Genomic DNA, 15,784 nt, shown 5'->3' with positions numbered 1-15,784 from the left:
TATGGGCCAACTCTGTGAATGTCCTGGAGTGGCCCAGCCAGAACCCAGACTTGAACCAAATTGAACATCTCTGGAGAGACCTGAAAATGGCTGTGCACTGACGCTCCCCATCCAACCTGATATAGCTTGAGGTACTGCAAAGAAGAAGAATGGGAGAATTTGCTCAATAATAGGTGTGCCAAGCTTGTAGCATCATACTGAAAATGATTTGAGGCTGTAATTGGTGCTAAAGGTGCTTCAACAAAGTATTGAGCAAAGGCTGTGAATACTTATGTACATGTAGTGTTTTGTTTTTTTTTTAACAAAGTGCAAAGATTTCAAAACTAATAAGCAGATCGGACTTTTTGCCTCATGGCTCACTAGCGGTTTCCCAATTGGTTACTCTCAATGTACATTTTGGAAACTGTACCTGAACCCTGCATATTTTAGGCCATCCTGTAAGGTTTTTTTTGGGTACTGGATCTTGCATTTGGGGCTCACTTGGTACATGGTGAGTTAGCTACAGGGTACTATAGAAGTCCAGATCTGTGGTCCATTCCTATGACAGCAGACCCCAAGAACCTCTTTTTTTTACCTAATATGAAGAGTATCTGTAGTCAAAATGTAAAATCGTGTATTCATTTCTACACTGTATTTTGATTATCTATAGCCTACTCCTATTACTCTGAATGATCTTGAAGTTCGTAATTTCACTTTTGTGAAGATCTTCACACATTTTCTTCTTTGAATTCCGCAACACTTATTCATTATGCCCTGTTGGTGGGCAGTGCTGTATCACAGAATTTACAGCTCCTGCCTTCTGACTTAGAGGTGCTGTGAGGAGGTGTTTTAGGAAGCGGAGTCAGTACAGGAATCGCAGCTTGCAGGCAATAAGGTACCATGGGATATATAGTCCTTGAAAATCAAAAGTAAACCGCAGCAGAGAAGCTGCCAAGCATGCAGGGAATCCAAGAAGTTGTGGAAAGAGATGGGTGCAGAACTCACAACATGAAAGGAGATTTTTCAATTAAGCTTATATTGGAATATCAAAAATGTCAGTCTTGTGTATTGCTATTACAATGATCTAAAATGAAAGTGTATGCTGTGACTATAGATTTCCTTTAAGTTTGGCAGTCGGCTGGCTGGATACCTTGTCTGCCTGGGGCTTCTGCCCTCTGGGAATGAATCCTTTCTTAAGTAATCCTTAAGCCTATCCTCACAAAAATTGTGTGTCTGTTTGTTTTATGATGTTTTGTGAATCTACCATGAAGTCATAGTTTTGTTTGTTTGTTTTTTTTTTTTGTTAGACAACTGGTGGGCCCTCCTTTTTATATAAGCTTTTGGCATCAATATGTTTTTCTGCGTAGGTTCCCCATTCTTGTTTTTCCTGTTGGCGTTTGTTGCCCACTTCTTCAATTTTATTGCTTGGGGATATCCTGTGTTCCAAGGATAAAATTTGTGTCCTTTTTTTACTGTACGATTATGATAATAGGAACTTCTTTATCCTAGATCCCAGAACACATATAGTATTTTCTTGTTCAAAAGTTAGAAATCAGAATAACATGAACATGTTGTCAGCGAAATGGTACAGTGGGTATAGACAGGTACAATGAATAAAATAAAATGAGAACACTCAAGACATTTATAAAACAGGTAGAGATGAGTTTGACTAAATGCAGTACCATGTCAAGCTATGGAAGTACAGCAGGTTCAAAGAGGAAGATGACTTTGTGTTGTACTCTGGTTGTGTTTGTGGGTTTTTGATACTGTAGCACCTGAGCATACAATTAGCGGTGTTTATAGAAAGGAAAATGTTGATTTTACTGTCGTTTTTCTTGAGCCCCATGAGGCTGAAGATTTTGGACAATGTCATGGTGTATAGTAGGAGAAAGGGAAATGTGTAGAAAAACCTCAGGCTGAGAGACATGTGAAAGGTAGCTGAAAGTGAAGGAAGAGTAGAATTCAGAAAAGTAGCAGTAAGAGATGGGTAGGTAGGGGGAGAGTGGAGGAAAAGAGATCCTGTATAGAAAGGGGGGAGGATAGGGTTGTCCCTGGGGTGGGAAAGGTCTACTCAGGGGTAGCCTCAATTTTGGCGTGGATCATGGCTTGTGTGACCCGGTAACATGCAGCCAGCATGCTGAGGGCTGCGGTTTTCCATGCTGCTGCAACAGTCTGTTTGGCCACTGTGGTTATTTGGAGAAATAATTTGAATTGCCTGCGGGTAATGTCCAGTGGCTTCATGTTCAGGAGAGCCACTGCAGAATAGGAATAGGAGTGTTGAAAAGGATCTGAAATATGTCAGCACAGAATACTTGTACCACTGGACAGTTCCACCAGATGTGCAGGTGGGTCCCCATGGAGTCATAGCCACCTAAGTAATGAAGGGGTAGAAATTTGGAGATCCTGGCGAGGACACTAGGGCCACAACATTCTGTGAGGGAGACTTGGTGGCTTCCCAGATTTTAGACCAGTCTCCTGGGTCTAGAGTGAGGTCCTTCTCCCATTTAGCAAAGTAAGGACGGTGGTAGAGTTTGCAGGTTCTAGGAGTTGTCTGTACAAGTCTGAGATCAGACCTCTGCTCTGGGGATCTGATTTGCAGGTACATTCAAAGTAAGAAAGTTGTGGGGTGAAGGGGTCTGAGGGGAGTAGGGAGGAGAGAAAATGTTTTATTTGGAAGTTCTGATAAAGGTATGCCATAGGTTTCACATGAAGATGGGAACGGTGCTATCTTGGAAGAGAATATTAATTTCTATGTACAGATCAGGCCAGCAGAGGCCCATGCTGAGAAGGAAGAGAGGGAGGACCAAGCTGGGTACAACGCAGGGTTTCGGAGGAAGGAAAGCATGGGGTTGTGGGGTGACTGTAAATGGTAGTGTTTTTAAATCTGTCCCAAATGGTAAGATAATGACGTGATTGGGTTGGTAAGATTGCGTCTTAGGACAGGTCTAGCCATAAGAGGTTGGCAACCGATTTAAAAGGTCGCAGTTCACGGATTCTAGCAACACCCATAGAGGTGTTTCTTTGGTGGTGTGGTACTTGGGGAGCTGGGCCAATTGTGCTGCATGTTAGTATGCTTGGAAGTTGGGTAGTCCCAGACCGCCTCTTAGTTTATAGGTGTAGGGGGAGGAGGGGGGTGGAAGGGGGGGTGGGGGAAGGAGGAGGGGGCAGTAAGGCAGCGGTCTATGGTTGGTTGTAATGGTGAAGGAAACCACGGTATGAGGAATATGGGGGAGTCCTCCCCAACTCGCTTAAAGTTTTCACTGGCATTGGTGAAAGAACGAGTAAAGGCTGTGCTCACTGTTCCAAAGAGGGTTGTTCAATCCATAGAGTCCGCTTGATCACGGACAGGTGAGGTGTAGTGTCCTCTTTTATGGGCGCCAGCTTGATTCTTGGATCCAGGTGAGGAGTGGAGCTGGATGCAGAGTGGTGGCTGGAGCTTTTCAATGGCAGAGCTGCTGGAAGAAGGTGGAGCTCTCGAAAGGGTGGACTGGAGGTCTTCTGAGGATTTGCAGGTGTAGTGGGTTCCCTGGAATGAAAAGTTGACAGAAGGGGAAACCCCATCTGTATGTTATACGGTGTTGCTGTAGAGTTAGCAGATGAGGTTTCATGGCTCGTCGCTTGGAGATGGTAGAGGGAAACAAATCTTGGAAGATATGACCTTGAAAGACTAGCACTTCCTTACTGCGTGCTGCCGGCATGAGCTGTTCTTTTGTGCAGAAGAAGTGTAGTTTTGCTATAATGTTGTGAGGGGGGCCTTCCGGTCTGCGCGGGTCAGTGCCCTGTGGATTCTGTCCATTTCCAGTCTCTCTATTGGAATGGAAGGGGCCAGTTCCTGAAATAGCTCTGTAATTGTCGATTTGTAGGTCTATAATCGATTTTCAGGGGGGGCGCGGATACAGAGGTTGGAGCGACTGGCTCTGTTTTCAAAGTCCTCCAGTCTGGTTTGTAGTGTGAGGTTTTCTTCATGTAAGGCTTCTAGCTCCTCGTAGTGGTTAGCTACTAATGGTGTCAAGATCATCTGCTCGTTGTTCTAGGGTCTTGGTGCAGTGTCCCAGCTCCCTATTTTCTTGGGAGTCTCTCAGTGATGTGGTCGGATGTTTAAGGGCTTTGCTAATCATCCGCTCAAATTGTTGGACTAATTGCTGATATTAAAAATACCATTTTAGCCTTTGCAGATGACACCAAGCTATGCAGTGGAATAACGTCCTTACAGGATGTCTCCAACTTACAAGCCGACATCAATGCAACTATGTGGCAAATGAGGTTTAATGTTGATAAATGTAAGGTTATGCACTTGGGGGCTAAGAATATGCATGCATCATACATACTAGGGGGAGTACAACTGGGGCAATTAATGGTGGAGAAGGATCCGGGAGTTCTGGTGGATCACAAGCTTAATAATCGCATGCAATGCCAAGCTGTGGTTTCTAAAGCAAGCAAAACTCTCTTGTATTAAGAGGTATAGACTCCAGAGAGAGCGATTTTATTATTCTACCCCTGTACAAATCATTAGTAACACCTCATCTGGAATATGCAGTTCAGTTTTGGGCACCAATTCACAAAAAGAACTGGAGAGTACAGAAAAGGGCAACTAAACCGATGAGGCATGGAGGAGCTCAGCTATGAGGAAAGATTAGAGGAACTGAATTTATTCTCTCTTGAGAAGAGGAGATTATGGGGGGATATGATCAACATGTATAAATACATCAGTGGTTCATATAGTGAACTCGTGTAGTTCTTCACCCTGAGGACATTAGAGGACAAGAGAACTCCTTTCAGTATCTGGAGATTACATTTCTTTTTCTCCGGATGTAAAGTTTCTTCACAGTAAGAGCTGTGAGAATGTGGAATAGACTTCCTCAAGAGTTGGCTCTGGCCAGCTCAGTGAATTGTTTAAAAAAAAAAAAAAAAAAGCCTGGATTCTTTCTTGGATACACAGAATAGAACTGGTTACTAACATTTATAGATAAAGTTGATCCAGGGAATATTCGATTGCCTCTCGGGGGATCAGGAAGGAATTTTTTTTGCCTTCCTCTGGATTAACTGGGTGCAGGATTATAACTTTTTTTTTTTTTTTTTTTTTTTTTTTTTATGGTTGAACTGGATAGACTTTGGTCTTTTTTAGCTACACTAACTATTTTAACTATAAGTCAGAGTGAGGGGAGTAGTCCCAAATTCTGGAAGACAGGCTGTAATACTGATACTTAGTGGCAGAATGCCTCCTAGCTATGGGAACTGAACCCGAATTGATGATTCCTATCTGTTAAATCCAGCTCTGATGAAAAAGGATCACCTTTCGAAACGCGTTAGCTTGATGAAGAGTGTATCTCCCCTTCGGATGGAATTTGTACGTGACCTGTAACCCTGTGTTGGCTATTGTTGTTATATGACTATTTTACTGCTACTCTTGTGACTATATTTTATTCATCTAATGTTTACTGAGGAAATGCACAAGGTTGGTGCGCTCTTTTGTTCTTTACTACATTCTATATCAAGCTTTCCCAGCTTCGTGATAGAGCTGCACAACCTTTGATCAGTATTGGATGAACATACTTTATCATTAATAATCTTCCAATAATTTTCCTCTGATCAGAGCCCCTGAGCGCAGGAGATGGTGGATGTATGTCGTTTATCCCAAATTCTGTGTCTGAATCGACTTCTGTGGTTGTCCCCGTTGAGTCTGCTTGTCTGAGCGGGATGCGGTCGGCTGAGGGGAAAGAGCCATCACTATCATAGTTGAGGCCCGCGCCAGGGCTTCTTTGATAGATTTTAGCTTGAGCATTTGTTTAGCACCCACATAAACTATTTCTGTGGACATCGGGTGTTCGGAAGGAGTAAGCAAAGCGGCTAGTGTGCAGGAGGGTTACCGGGTTAGGGCTGCGTGCGGCCGTGGGAGTCTGTGAGGAGCGGAGCTCTAATCAAGCATGTCCTGCTCGGTTGGCTTTGCGCATGCACCCCCTGGACACACAGTATTTTCATATCTATTACAGTAGGGTTATGCTGCCACCATCAGGTGATTGGATACTGTAAAAAGACAGTAAATCCTCTCCCAGGCATAACTCCTAGCTAAGCATAGATTGATAGTGTCACAGGTGATGATCATGTATATGCAGTTTCTGCACAAATTGCTTGTTTTAGCTAGTTCTTAAGATTTCTATCTGGGAATATGAGACTGGCTTATCTGGCTATGTTGCCTGTTGCTGTCTGCTAAGGGGCATGGTACCCAGACTCTGTACTAGACATGCGGAGATGAACTGTAAATTTGCCAGTGCCATTTGGCACTGGACTTTGTGTAACAGGGCCCTGCTCAATTATATATTACCTTGTGAACAGAATGCTATATAGGTGCAGGGCAGTAATCCCTACCTGGTGAGTCAAGTTCCTGAAGGCCTTTGTGGCATTGGCCCACTGAGAAGGGTGAACTTTTGACCCCTCCGGGGCCTGCTGTGTGGAATTGTGAATGCCCTGATGGTAGTCCTGGATTGTTGGTTCACTTCATGTCTCCATGGGACCTCAGTTTGGTACTTTCTGTATTACAGAAGTCTGTGTGAACCCATCTGGGATATTCCATTAGTCCTTAGGTTATTTTTCTGGCTGCACTAAGGGGAGCCAGGAGGTAAGTGTGTAGGAGTGGTTTTCTACCGGACTCAGAGATGGGGTTCTACACTTTTTTTTTTTTTTTTTTTTTTTTTTTTTCTGGATGAGTTGTCAAATGATACTAGAAGGGAAACATGAAAGAATCAAAATAAAGGTATTGAGTAATATTTGTCGTTTTTGTTTCTTTTTTAATATTGGTTTAGTGGTGACACTTCGATATCTGATTATATTCTACTAGTGTGTATGTATGTAATTATAAAAAAATATATATATATATATATATATATATATATATATATATATATATATATATATATATATATAATTTTTTTTTTTTTTTTTATCTAGGAATTAAAGTCTCCTCCCATGTTACCACATGATCGTGGCTTTTTCAATAAATTGGAAGATGATGTCACCAAAATACTCCTTAAAGAAAAGAGAATGGAACAAAATACATTTACGGATGTAACAGAAAGTTTATCTTCTCCTGAATACAGTATGGTATGTGAAATATATTTGATCCTGAACAAGTGATGAATATCAGTGGAGCAGTCTACACAGTTATACTAAACTATACTTCGTAGAATGCATACAAAATATAGTATGTCTTTGCTAAAATGTACACTATATAGCCTAAAGTATTGGGACACCTGCCACTTGAACTTTAATGGCACCTTAGTCCGCAGTGTTCAATATTGAGTTGGCCCACCCTTTGCAGCTATAACAGCTTCAACTCTTCTGGGAAGGCTGTCCACAAGGTTTAGGAGTGTGTCTATGGGAATTTTTGACCATTCTTCCAGAAATGCATTTGTGAATTCAGGCACTGATGAGAAGGCCTGGCTTGCAGTCTCCGTTTTCAATTCTTCCGAACGGTGTTCTGTCGGGTTGAGGTCAGGACTGTGTGCTTCCAGTCAAGTTCTTCTACCCCAAACTCACTCATCCATGTCTTTATGGACCTTGCTTTGTGCACTGGTGCGCAGTCATGTTGGAACAGGAAGGGGCCAGCCCCAAACTGTTCCCACAAACTTGTGAGCATGAAATTGTCCACAAATGTCTTGGTATGCTCATGCCTTAAGAGTTCCCTACACTGGAACTAAGGGGCCAAGCCCAACCCCTGTAAAATAACCCCACACCATAACCCCCCCCCCCTCCATCAAATTGTACCCTTGGCACAGTGCAGTCAGGCAAGTACTGTTCTGGCAACCGCCAAACCCAGACACATCCATCGGATTGCCAGACAGAGAAGTGTGATTCTTCACTCCAGAGAACACATCTCCACTGCTCTAGAGTCCAGTGGTGGTATGCTTTACACCCCTACATCTGACACTTTGCATTGCTCTTGGTGATGTAAGGCTTGAATGCAGCTGCTTGGCCATTGAAACCCATTTCATGAAGCTCTCTATGCACTATTGTTGTGCTAATCTGAAGGCCACATGAAGTTTGGAGGTCTTTAGCTATTGACTCTGCAGACAGTTGGCGACTTCTGTGTGCTTCAGTGTGCACTGAGCCCACTCTGTCATTTTACGTGGCCTACCATTTTGTAGCTGAGTTGCTGTTGTTCCCAGTTGCTTCCACTTTGTTATAATACCACTAACAGTTGACTGTGGAATATTTAATAACAAGGAAATTTCAAGGATGGACTTATTGCACAGGTGATAACCTATCACGGTACCACGCTTGAATTCACTGAGCTCCTGAGAGCAACTCATTCTTTCACAAATATTTGTAGAAGCAGTCTGCATGACTAGGTGCTTGATTTTATACACCTGTGGCCATGGAGGGGATTGGAACACCTGAATCCAATGATTTGAAAGGGTGTCCCAATAGTTTTGGCAATATAGTGTATGTCCAAAACATTTTAATAGAGTGGGGAAAGATTAGAACCCCTGTTGGGATTTAATTGCAACATTAGAGATTTCCCCTCACTAACTGGTATGGTGACAACGATTTCACCTGATGAGAGTGGAAATTGCAACAGCAGCACAGAAAACTTTTTACAAATAATTTTCAATAAAGTATTGAAAATATGTGATAATTATATTAATGGCTGTATTTTTGTTAAACTTCTCAAACTAATTGCCAAAAGTCCACACTTCAGCCAAGTCTCAATTGCTTCAATTCATGTCCATTGTGCTGGCATATGGAGTCAAAAATATAACATTTTGTCAATGTTCAAATATTTATGTCCCTAACTTATATTTACACTGACCTAATAAATAACTGCACACTTGTTCCACCTGATTTTGGTTAGAATTGTTACAGGTTATCTAATCCGGAATTTATGCTAAATAGGTGCATGGTAATGACAAATGTAAAATTTCCATTTATATCTATAAATGAATAAAAGTAACTGGTTATCAAATAGAAATACTGGATTTCATGAGTGGTTTCTTAGGCTCCTTTATTTATTTTTTTAGGTATGTTTTATTAAAATTAGAAATCGTGCAATTGAATATCTCTTGTGTTTTTATAATGAAGGAACGAGTACTGAAAGATGGAAGAACAGAGTTACTCAAGTTGGAACTAGAAAAGAAAGACACAGAGATACAGCATCTAAAAAGCATAATTTCTCAATGGGAGGTAAAAAATTTGATATTTAACTTTTATTTCACATTAAATAATTAGCAAAAGGAAAGTGTAAATTTAGTGTTATGTGCTTCTACCCAAAAAGGCAAAATACAAAGAAGTGAAAGCCAGGAATGCACAAGTACTGAAGATGCTACAAGAAGGTGAAAGTAAGTGAATATTCAAAGGAAATTGTTTTGAGGTTATTTTTTTTGTGGGTTTTTTTTTTTTAATTTATTTATTTAAATTTTTTTTTTCTAAGCTGAACTCCATTTTTTTTTTCCCTTCCCCCACACTTGTAGCAAGTCCTGTCCTGTGTTGAGAACTGACTACTCCCTGCAAACTAACATCTCCACAATATAACCCACTGATGCTGCAGCAGCTTACTTGAGCCCGCCTTAATTTCCTGCCTGAACAACTTCAGTCATCAAAACCCCTTCTTACTGTCATTGCCTGCATCTCACAGCTATCAGATTTTTCTGCCATCACCCATTTGCTCTCCCTTATGTGTAGGTGTGATCTTAAGTATGGTGTCAGTCGCTGTACATCTTTCCCTGAGCATTATATGAAAGAACACATCCCTGGCATCCTTTTTAGACGTGCATGATCCTGATCAGCTGTGCAGTCTACTTATCAGTTGCTCAATTAGGTTGATTGAATTTCGGCTAGTTCAGCAGGGACTGGCTGAGATTCAATTCATGTATAGGTGGGCTGGTTGTACCACAGTCTATCCATTGATCGACTTCCCCCATCAGCACCGACTGTGATGGGGAGTTGAACAGTTTTCTTCCCTGCAACCCTTGGTTGCAGGAAAGAAAATTTGAATCGTGTGGCTTGCTTTACACTCCTAAAGCTAGTCATACATTCATCAGTTTTCTTCAGTGTTGAGGGGGCTTCAGTGTGAGGAATGTTAGGTGGGGTGGAGGTCAGAGCAGTGGTGAGGTCGAGGGAGAGGGGTGATGAGGGGGTAGCTGTGTGAGAGGGGACGAGTTTGGAGGGAGTTTGTGCAGCGGCGATGTCCCTGCGAATTGTCAATCTTGTTTTTGAAGTGATTGGCAATCTCAAGGGCGGTGAGTGAGGTGCTGGGTGGAGGTGGGGGCAGAGAGAGTAGAGAGTTAAAGGTGGAGAAGAGTCGGCGAGGATTGGAGGAGAGGGTCTTGAGGGTCAGGAAGTAGGCTTGTTTGGCAGCATGGAGGGAGGAGGTGTAGGTGTGGAAGGCAGATTTATAGTGGGTGAAGGCTTGTTGGGATCGGGTTTTACGCCATAGTCGCTCCAGCGCACGACTGCGTCTTTTAAGAGTTTTGGAGTGATCAGTCTGCCAGGGCTGGAGCGGTCGGGGTCTGATGTTTCGTGTGGTTAAAGGCGCTAGTGAGTCAAGGGCGGTAGACAGCGTGTTGTTATAAGCAGTCATAGCCAGGTCGGGCAGGACAGGGGGAGGATGCTGTCATGGAGTTGATCAGCTGCAGAGTGGAGGGGGGCAGGGTTCAGGTTGCGGAGGTTTCGACTGGTAGTAGTATGACGTTTGGAGGGGTAGGTGTTAGAGGATGAGGAGACAGAGAAGTTAAGAAGGTTGTGGTCAGAGAGAGGGAAGGGGGTGTTTGTGAGGTTGTGGGGAGCACAGAGGTGGGAGAAGAGAAGGTCCAGGATATTTCCGTCGGAGTGGGTGGTGGATTGTATGCACTGTGCGAGTGGAAAGGAGGAGGTTAAGTGGAGGAGTTGGGATGTGGCCGGGTTATCAATGTTGACAGGGATGTTGAAATCCCCAAGGATGATGGTGGGTAGCTCAGAGGAGAGAAAGAAGGGTAGCCAGGTGGAAAAGTCATCAAGGAAACGGGATACGGGTGCAGGAGGTCGGTAGATTATGGCAATCTTCAGGGGGGTTGGGGAGAATAGTCGGATGTAGTGGGCTTCGAAGGAAGAGAAGGATAGAGAGGGGGGTTAGGGAGGACTCGGAAGGTGCTCTGTGGTGACAGGAGCAGACCAACCCCACCACCTTTACGACCGTTGGGTCTGGGTGAGTGGATCCAGATGAGACCTCCATAGGAGAGTGCAGCAGGGGAGGTAGTCAGTGGCCTGGATCCAGGTTTCCGTGATCGCTGGGATGTTGAGGGAAAGGGAAACAAAGAGGTCGTGGATGGCGGTGAGCTTGTTGCGCACACACACCGGGCGTTCAGGAGTGCACACAAAAACAGGGGGGTTGGCGGTGGTTCTAGGGAGCAGGGGGACAGATATTAGGTTGAGGGGGTTGCGGCAGGACGTGGAAGTGGGAGGGTGCTGTGTGGGTGAGCGAGATGGTGGACGGCCAGGGTTCGGGGAGATGTCCCCCGTGGTTAGGAGGAGAAAGGTGGCATGGGAGCGGGATGTTCAGGGGCAGTGATAGAGTAAGGTACAGCAAAGAAAGTAGTAAACCTTTGATCCTTCATTCAAAGATGAATTGGGCTGGCTGTTATTGGCAAGCCTAAAGTTCAGTTATTGGACAGCACTGCTAAGCAGGGAACTCAGACTGCATGTGTATTGGGATATATAGTTTCCCAATGTGTATGTATAGTTCAGAAAAATTTTACACTAGATACAAAAACTAAAAAAAGATACATTGATAAAGTTTTTGCTAAGTCCTGAGAGGCATCCATTCTGGAATACCAACCTGTGTGCATTTGTCACAAGCAAAAGTGTAAAAGTATTGTTCTGAACATCTGGCCAGTCAGCTCACATGAATCATGTATACAGAAAGGCCCAACAGAAGGTCTTGCCTTTTCAATGCATCACCGTTGGGGCAGAAAAAAATGAATAGAGAGTTGACCATTTCCTTTGACATTACTAGATTCTGTCTCATTCTGAGACTTCATGAATACAAACATATGTATATTTAAAAATGGGGGGGGGGGGGGAAGTGTGTGTATGCACCCACTCATTTTAAATTTAATATGAACACGTTCTTCCTGAATTTTCTTTCTTCTTCTAAATTCAGTGAAAGACAAAGCGGAAATCCTCCTACAAGTTGATGAACTGCTTACAATTAAAAATGAATTAACGTTACAGGTGAGTATAATTAGTTACATTAGAGCTCTATTCTAAAAATACACAACTTTAAGATAAAAGATCAATAATTAAAATTTCTTACGGTTTTATTAGCAGCTCACTAATTGAGTTTACACCTTTGAATGGATTTGCAGTCCTCCTCAGAGTATTATTTCAGTTATGGGTTGTGTTTGGTGGAATAACTCAACTACTGGTTGCTTTTCTTTAATGGGGACTCCAGCAGAAAGACCATCTTTTCTGGCTACCCTACATTGAGGTCTCATGCTTCCTGTTACAACAGCAGTGCTCACACTTGTTTTTATTGCACTTTCAGTCATCTAAAATAAATTAGAAATTCAGCATGGAATAAAGGGCTGCCCAAAACTATCCTGGTGGTTGTGACACTAGGAGGAAATCAAAGAAGCAATATCTGGTTTGGATGGTCTGCCTTCTTAAGGTCATTTTAAACACTTGTTATAATTACACTTATTTATAGAGGGGTATCATCCAGAAAGGACTGTTTGGAGAACAAGGACCATAAAAAGATGAACATGTCAATATAACCTATTCCTATAAAAGGGACAGGTGGCAGATGCATAATAGCTTTTTTTTTTTTTTTTTTTTTTTTTTTTTTTTTTTTAATTATATTTTTCTGGCTACTTGGCAAAACTGTCTGAATATGCTTCAGTGATGTGTGCATCTTTTAAAATGTAGTCTGCTGCGGAGCACATATTCCTGAGCCTTCATTACACAGGTTTCATGTATAATTACATCACACAAAACTTTCATGCAGAGGCAATTTATTGTTCTGTCAATGCTGATTTCTTAGTTTTATTTCTGATTTTCCCTGTATCATCATAATAATTCAAATTCTAGGTCACCACTCTGCATGCTGCCTTAGAGCAAGAACGATCAAAAGTAAAGGTTTTACAAGCGGAGCTTGTGAAATACCAGGTATGTATGCAAGAACTCTTAATAAAAACATTATTTAGGAAATAATAGAATGCGGTGCTTTAAGCAGACAGATCTAACTAAGCTTAAAACTGTTCCCACCCCCTTCTAACTCCTATTCTAACTACCCTATAGAAGGAAGATGCTTATACTTGCCTAGTCTCAGGGCACTCGAGTCTAGTGATCTCTCCAGCGGCCAGCTTCAGAAGAGATGAGAGAGTGCCGACAATGGCTGGAATGCTATCTCATCGCCCATTGACTTACTAAGGGACATCTATTGTCTGTCCCTCCTATCCCTTGAAGCCGGCGCTGAGAGCCAAACGTGTGAAAAGTAAATGCGTCTTCCTTCTGGGAAGGGTAGTTAGAATAGGAGTTAGGAGGGGGGTGGGAGCTGTTTTTAAGCTTAGTTAGGTCTAGCCTGGTATTCCACTTTTAAGTGGCATAATTTAATAAACTATTAAATGTTACTATATTTAAAAGTAAATGATAATTACATAAAAATAATAATGGTGTAGCGCTAAATATATTAATTTAAACATACGTGAGCATGAAAAACATATACCATCACAAACTGAACTCGTGATTCCCGCACATATATATCCCCAATCGGGGGACCAATAATTAGTGAAGTGAGTGATTCACCACAGGGGAACACAATAGCACATGTGAAGAAAAGTGTCCCAATGCAATGCATCATGCTATATTGCAGTACATATTAGCAATTCCAAGGTGCAAGAATTTCCCGCACACACATGTGAATGTAACCACAGACAATAGGTGCCGCACACTGTGATGTGATATCAGTAAGTGGCCAAAGTGCCTCCTCACCTCCTTTATGTGACCACAAGGGCCTACTCGCTTAGTGGAATAACCACATATTTAAAAGGTGATCTAGGTAAAATAAATAACATACTACTTCAGTGCTAATATAATCTTATAATATGAATTTATAACTGTTCAGGTTTTTCAGCGATTTTAGTTTTGGGTGAATCCCAATTGCTTCTGTGTGAACTAAAGGCAGGCACCCATTTGCTGTCTTGTTAAAGTGATTCTTTGGTGCATTCAGGGAAAAGGGTCACTTAACATCCCACCTACCCCACACCATTTACTCATCTTTATATTGCTCTTCCACTACTTTGATACCAGGTACTTTCTGCTGCCAGGCACTTTCAGGTATGGGTGAGCATACAACAAAGAATGCTGGTGCCTCAAATTTGCTTCAGTGCTGTCACAAGAAAGTGGGGATGGAGCTTGCTTGAAGCTTACATAGGACATTGTTTTCAAAGCCCTGATTGCAGAATGAAGAGGCACAGTAGCAGGGAAAGGTAAATGCTGTTGGAGAGGGAAGTTAAAGTGGTAGTACACTGCATTAAAAAAAAAAAAAAGGGGGGGGGGACCCCTGGAAGGTAAAAACATAATGTGCTAGTATGCATTGCATACTAGCACATTTATGAAGGACTTACCTTGAAAAGAAGCCCTCCAGCGAAGCGCTGTCACGGCTCCCTTGGGCTTCCATCTTCGCCTGGTCTTCTTTTTTTTCGGGTTGACAAGCTCTGGCCAGCTGACTGGCCATGGCACAGTGCGCTGAAGGAACGGCATAAGTATGCCATTCCTTCCGGTCGCATGCGCGGGCTATCGGGAAGGGCCAATATCCCCTAAACTGCTCACATTTAGGAGATCTGAATTTTACCTACAGGTAAGCTGTATTATAAGCTTACCTGGTAGGTAACATTTATTAAAGAAGAGTTTACTACCACTTTAAGTGACCCTTTTGCTTTGCTTAACATAGGAAAACGGAAGCATTACTTTCAGGCCAAATGAGATTACCAACCAGCTAATATATATTAAAGTGAACGTGGTCTGGCATAAAATATTTCTAGGGTACCAGTGCTAAAGTAATGGCACTGTGTGGTGCCTTTTTTAAAATACCTGTTGTTGGTTTTCAAATCTATCCCTTTTTTGAATTCAGGACCCTTGCTGTATATGGAGTTCCTCTTGGTTCCCCATCCTTATCAGTCAGCTGTCAAATGGCAGAGCCTCTACTGCCCGGGTCAGTTAAATGGCTGGTTGGGGCTTAGCGCCACATGTGGTGGGGTTTAATTTCATCTTTGTAGAGAAATTCAAGCCCCACATACAGCCCAAGCCTGGAATCCAAGAGCCCATTATCCTTCCCCTTTGCTGAACATAACCCTTCCCTTTTTTTTTTTTTTTTTTTACAAAGTTATCTAAATTATGAGAGAACTTTGAATAAATAACCGCTCAATATTTCTTTCCTCAACAGGGTGGTAAGAAAGGTAAAAGAAATTCTGAATCTGACCATGGACGATGATAAAGCATTTCTTTATCACTGGAGGAGAAGGAGCATTTTGTAAAAAGCACTAACTTTTCTGCAGAGTTGAAATACTGCTGTTCCAATGCCATACATTAGTTTTTCATGACTAAATAAAACTTATTCTTCCATAAAAATACTTGATTTTTAAGCATGCGATTTGAACTATAGGGCCTGCCTTCTTAGAATATAAACTATACCCGTTTCACAACTCTATTACAAGAGTCCGGTAACTTGCTGTCTTTCAGAAAATATAATGAATATCAAGACAGGAGGCCAAATGGGAGCTCATAATCAACCAGGGATAGAAAAGTGAGGAGGGGGAGTGATTGCAGTTGGGCATGA

General features: G+C 42.3%; 1 protein-coding gene across 1 annotated transcript in view; it reads left to right on the top strand.

Moving 5' to 3' along the window:
* GKAP1 (G kinase anchoring protein 1) overlaps window positions 1-15,578 on the top strand; it is a 36,719-nt gene extending 21,141 nt beyond the window's left edge. The window contains exons 7-12 of the mRNA XM_089662101.1: window positions 6,925-7,077; window positions 9,055-9,156; window positions 9,248-9,311; window positions 12,110-12,180; window positions 13,036-13,113; window positions 15,392-15,578. Of these exons, the coding sequence (XP_089518227.1) occupies window positions 6,925-7,077; window positions 9,055-9,156; window positions 9,248-9,311; window positions 12,110-12,180; window positions 13,036-13,113; window positions 15,392-15,439 (516 nt within the window). The 3' untranslated portion in view covers window positions 15,440-15,578. The remainder of the gene's footprint in view (window positions 1-6,924; window positions 7,078-9,054; window positions 9,157-9,247; window positions 9,312-12,109; window positions 12,181-13,035; window positions 13,114-15,391) is intronic.
* The last annotated feature ends 206 nt before the right edge of the window (window positions 15,579-15,784 follow it).

The sequence above is a fragment of the Staurois parvus genome, unplaced genomic scaffold, assembly GCF_062004578.1.
Source record: "Staurois parvus isolate SC_StPar_1 unplaced genomic scaffold, SC_StPar_1.0 ptg001432l, whole genome shotgun sequence".
Taxonomy (NCBI): Eukaryota; Metazoa; Chordata; class Amphibia; order Anura; family Ranidae; genus Staurois; species Staurois parvus.
The sequence above is the reverse complement of the archived record's forward strand: the minus strand, read 5'-3'. Positions and strand labels throughout refer to the sequence as shown.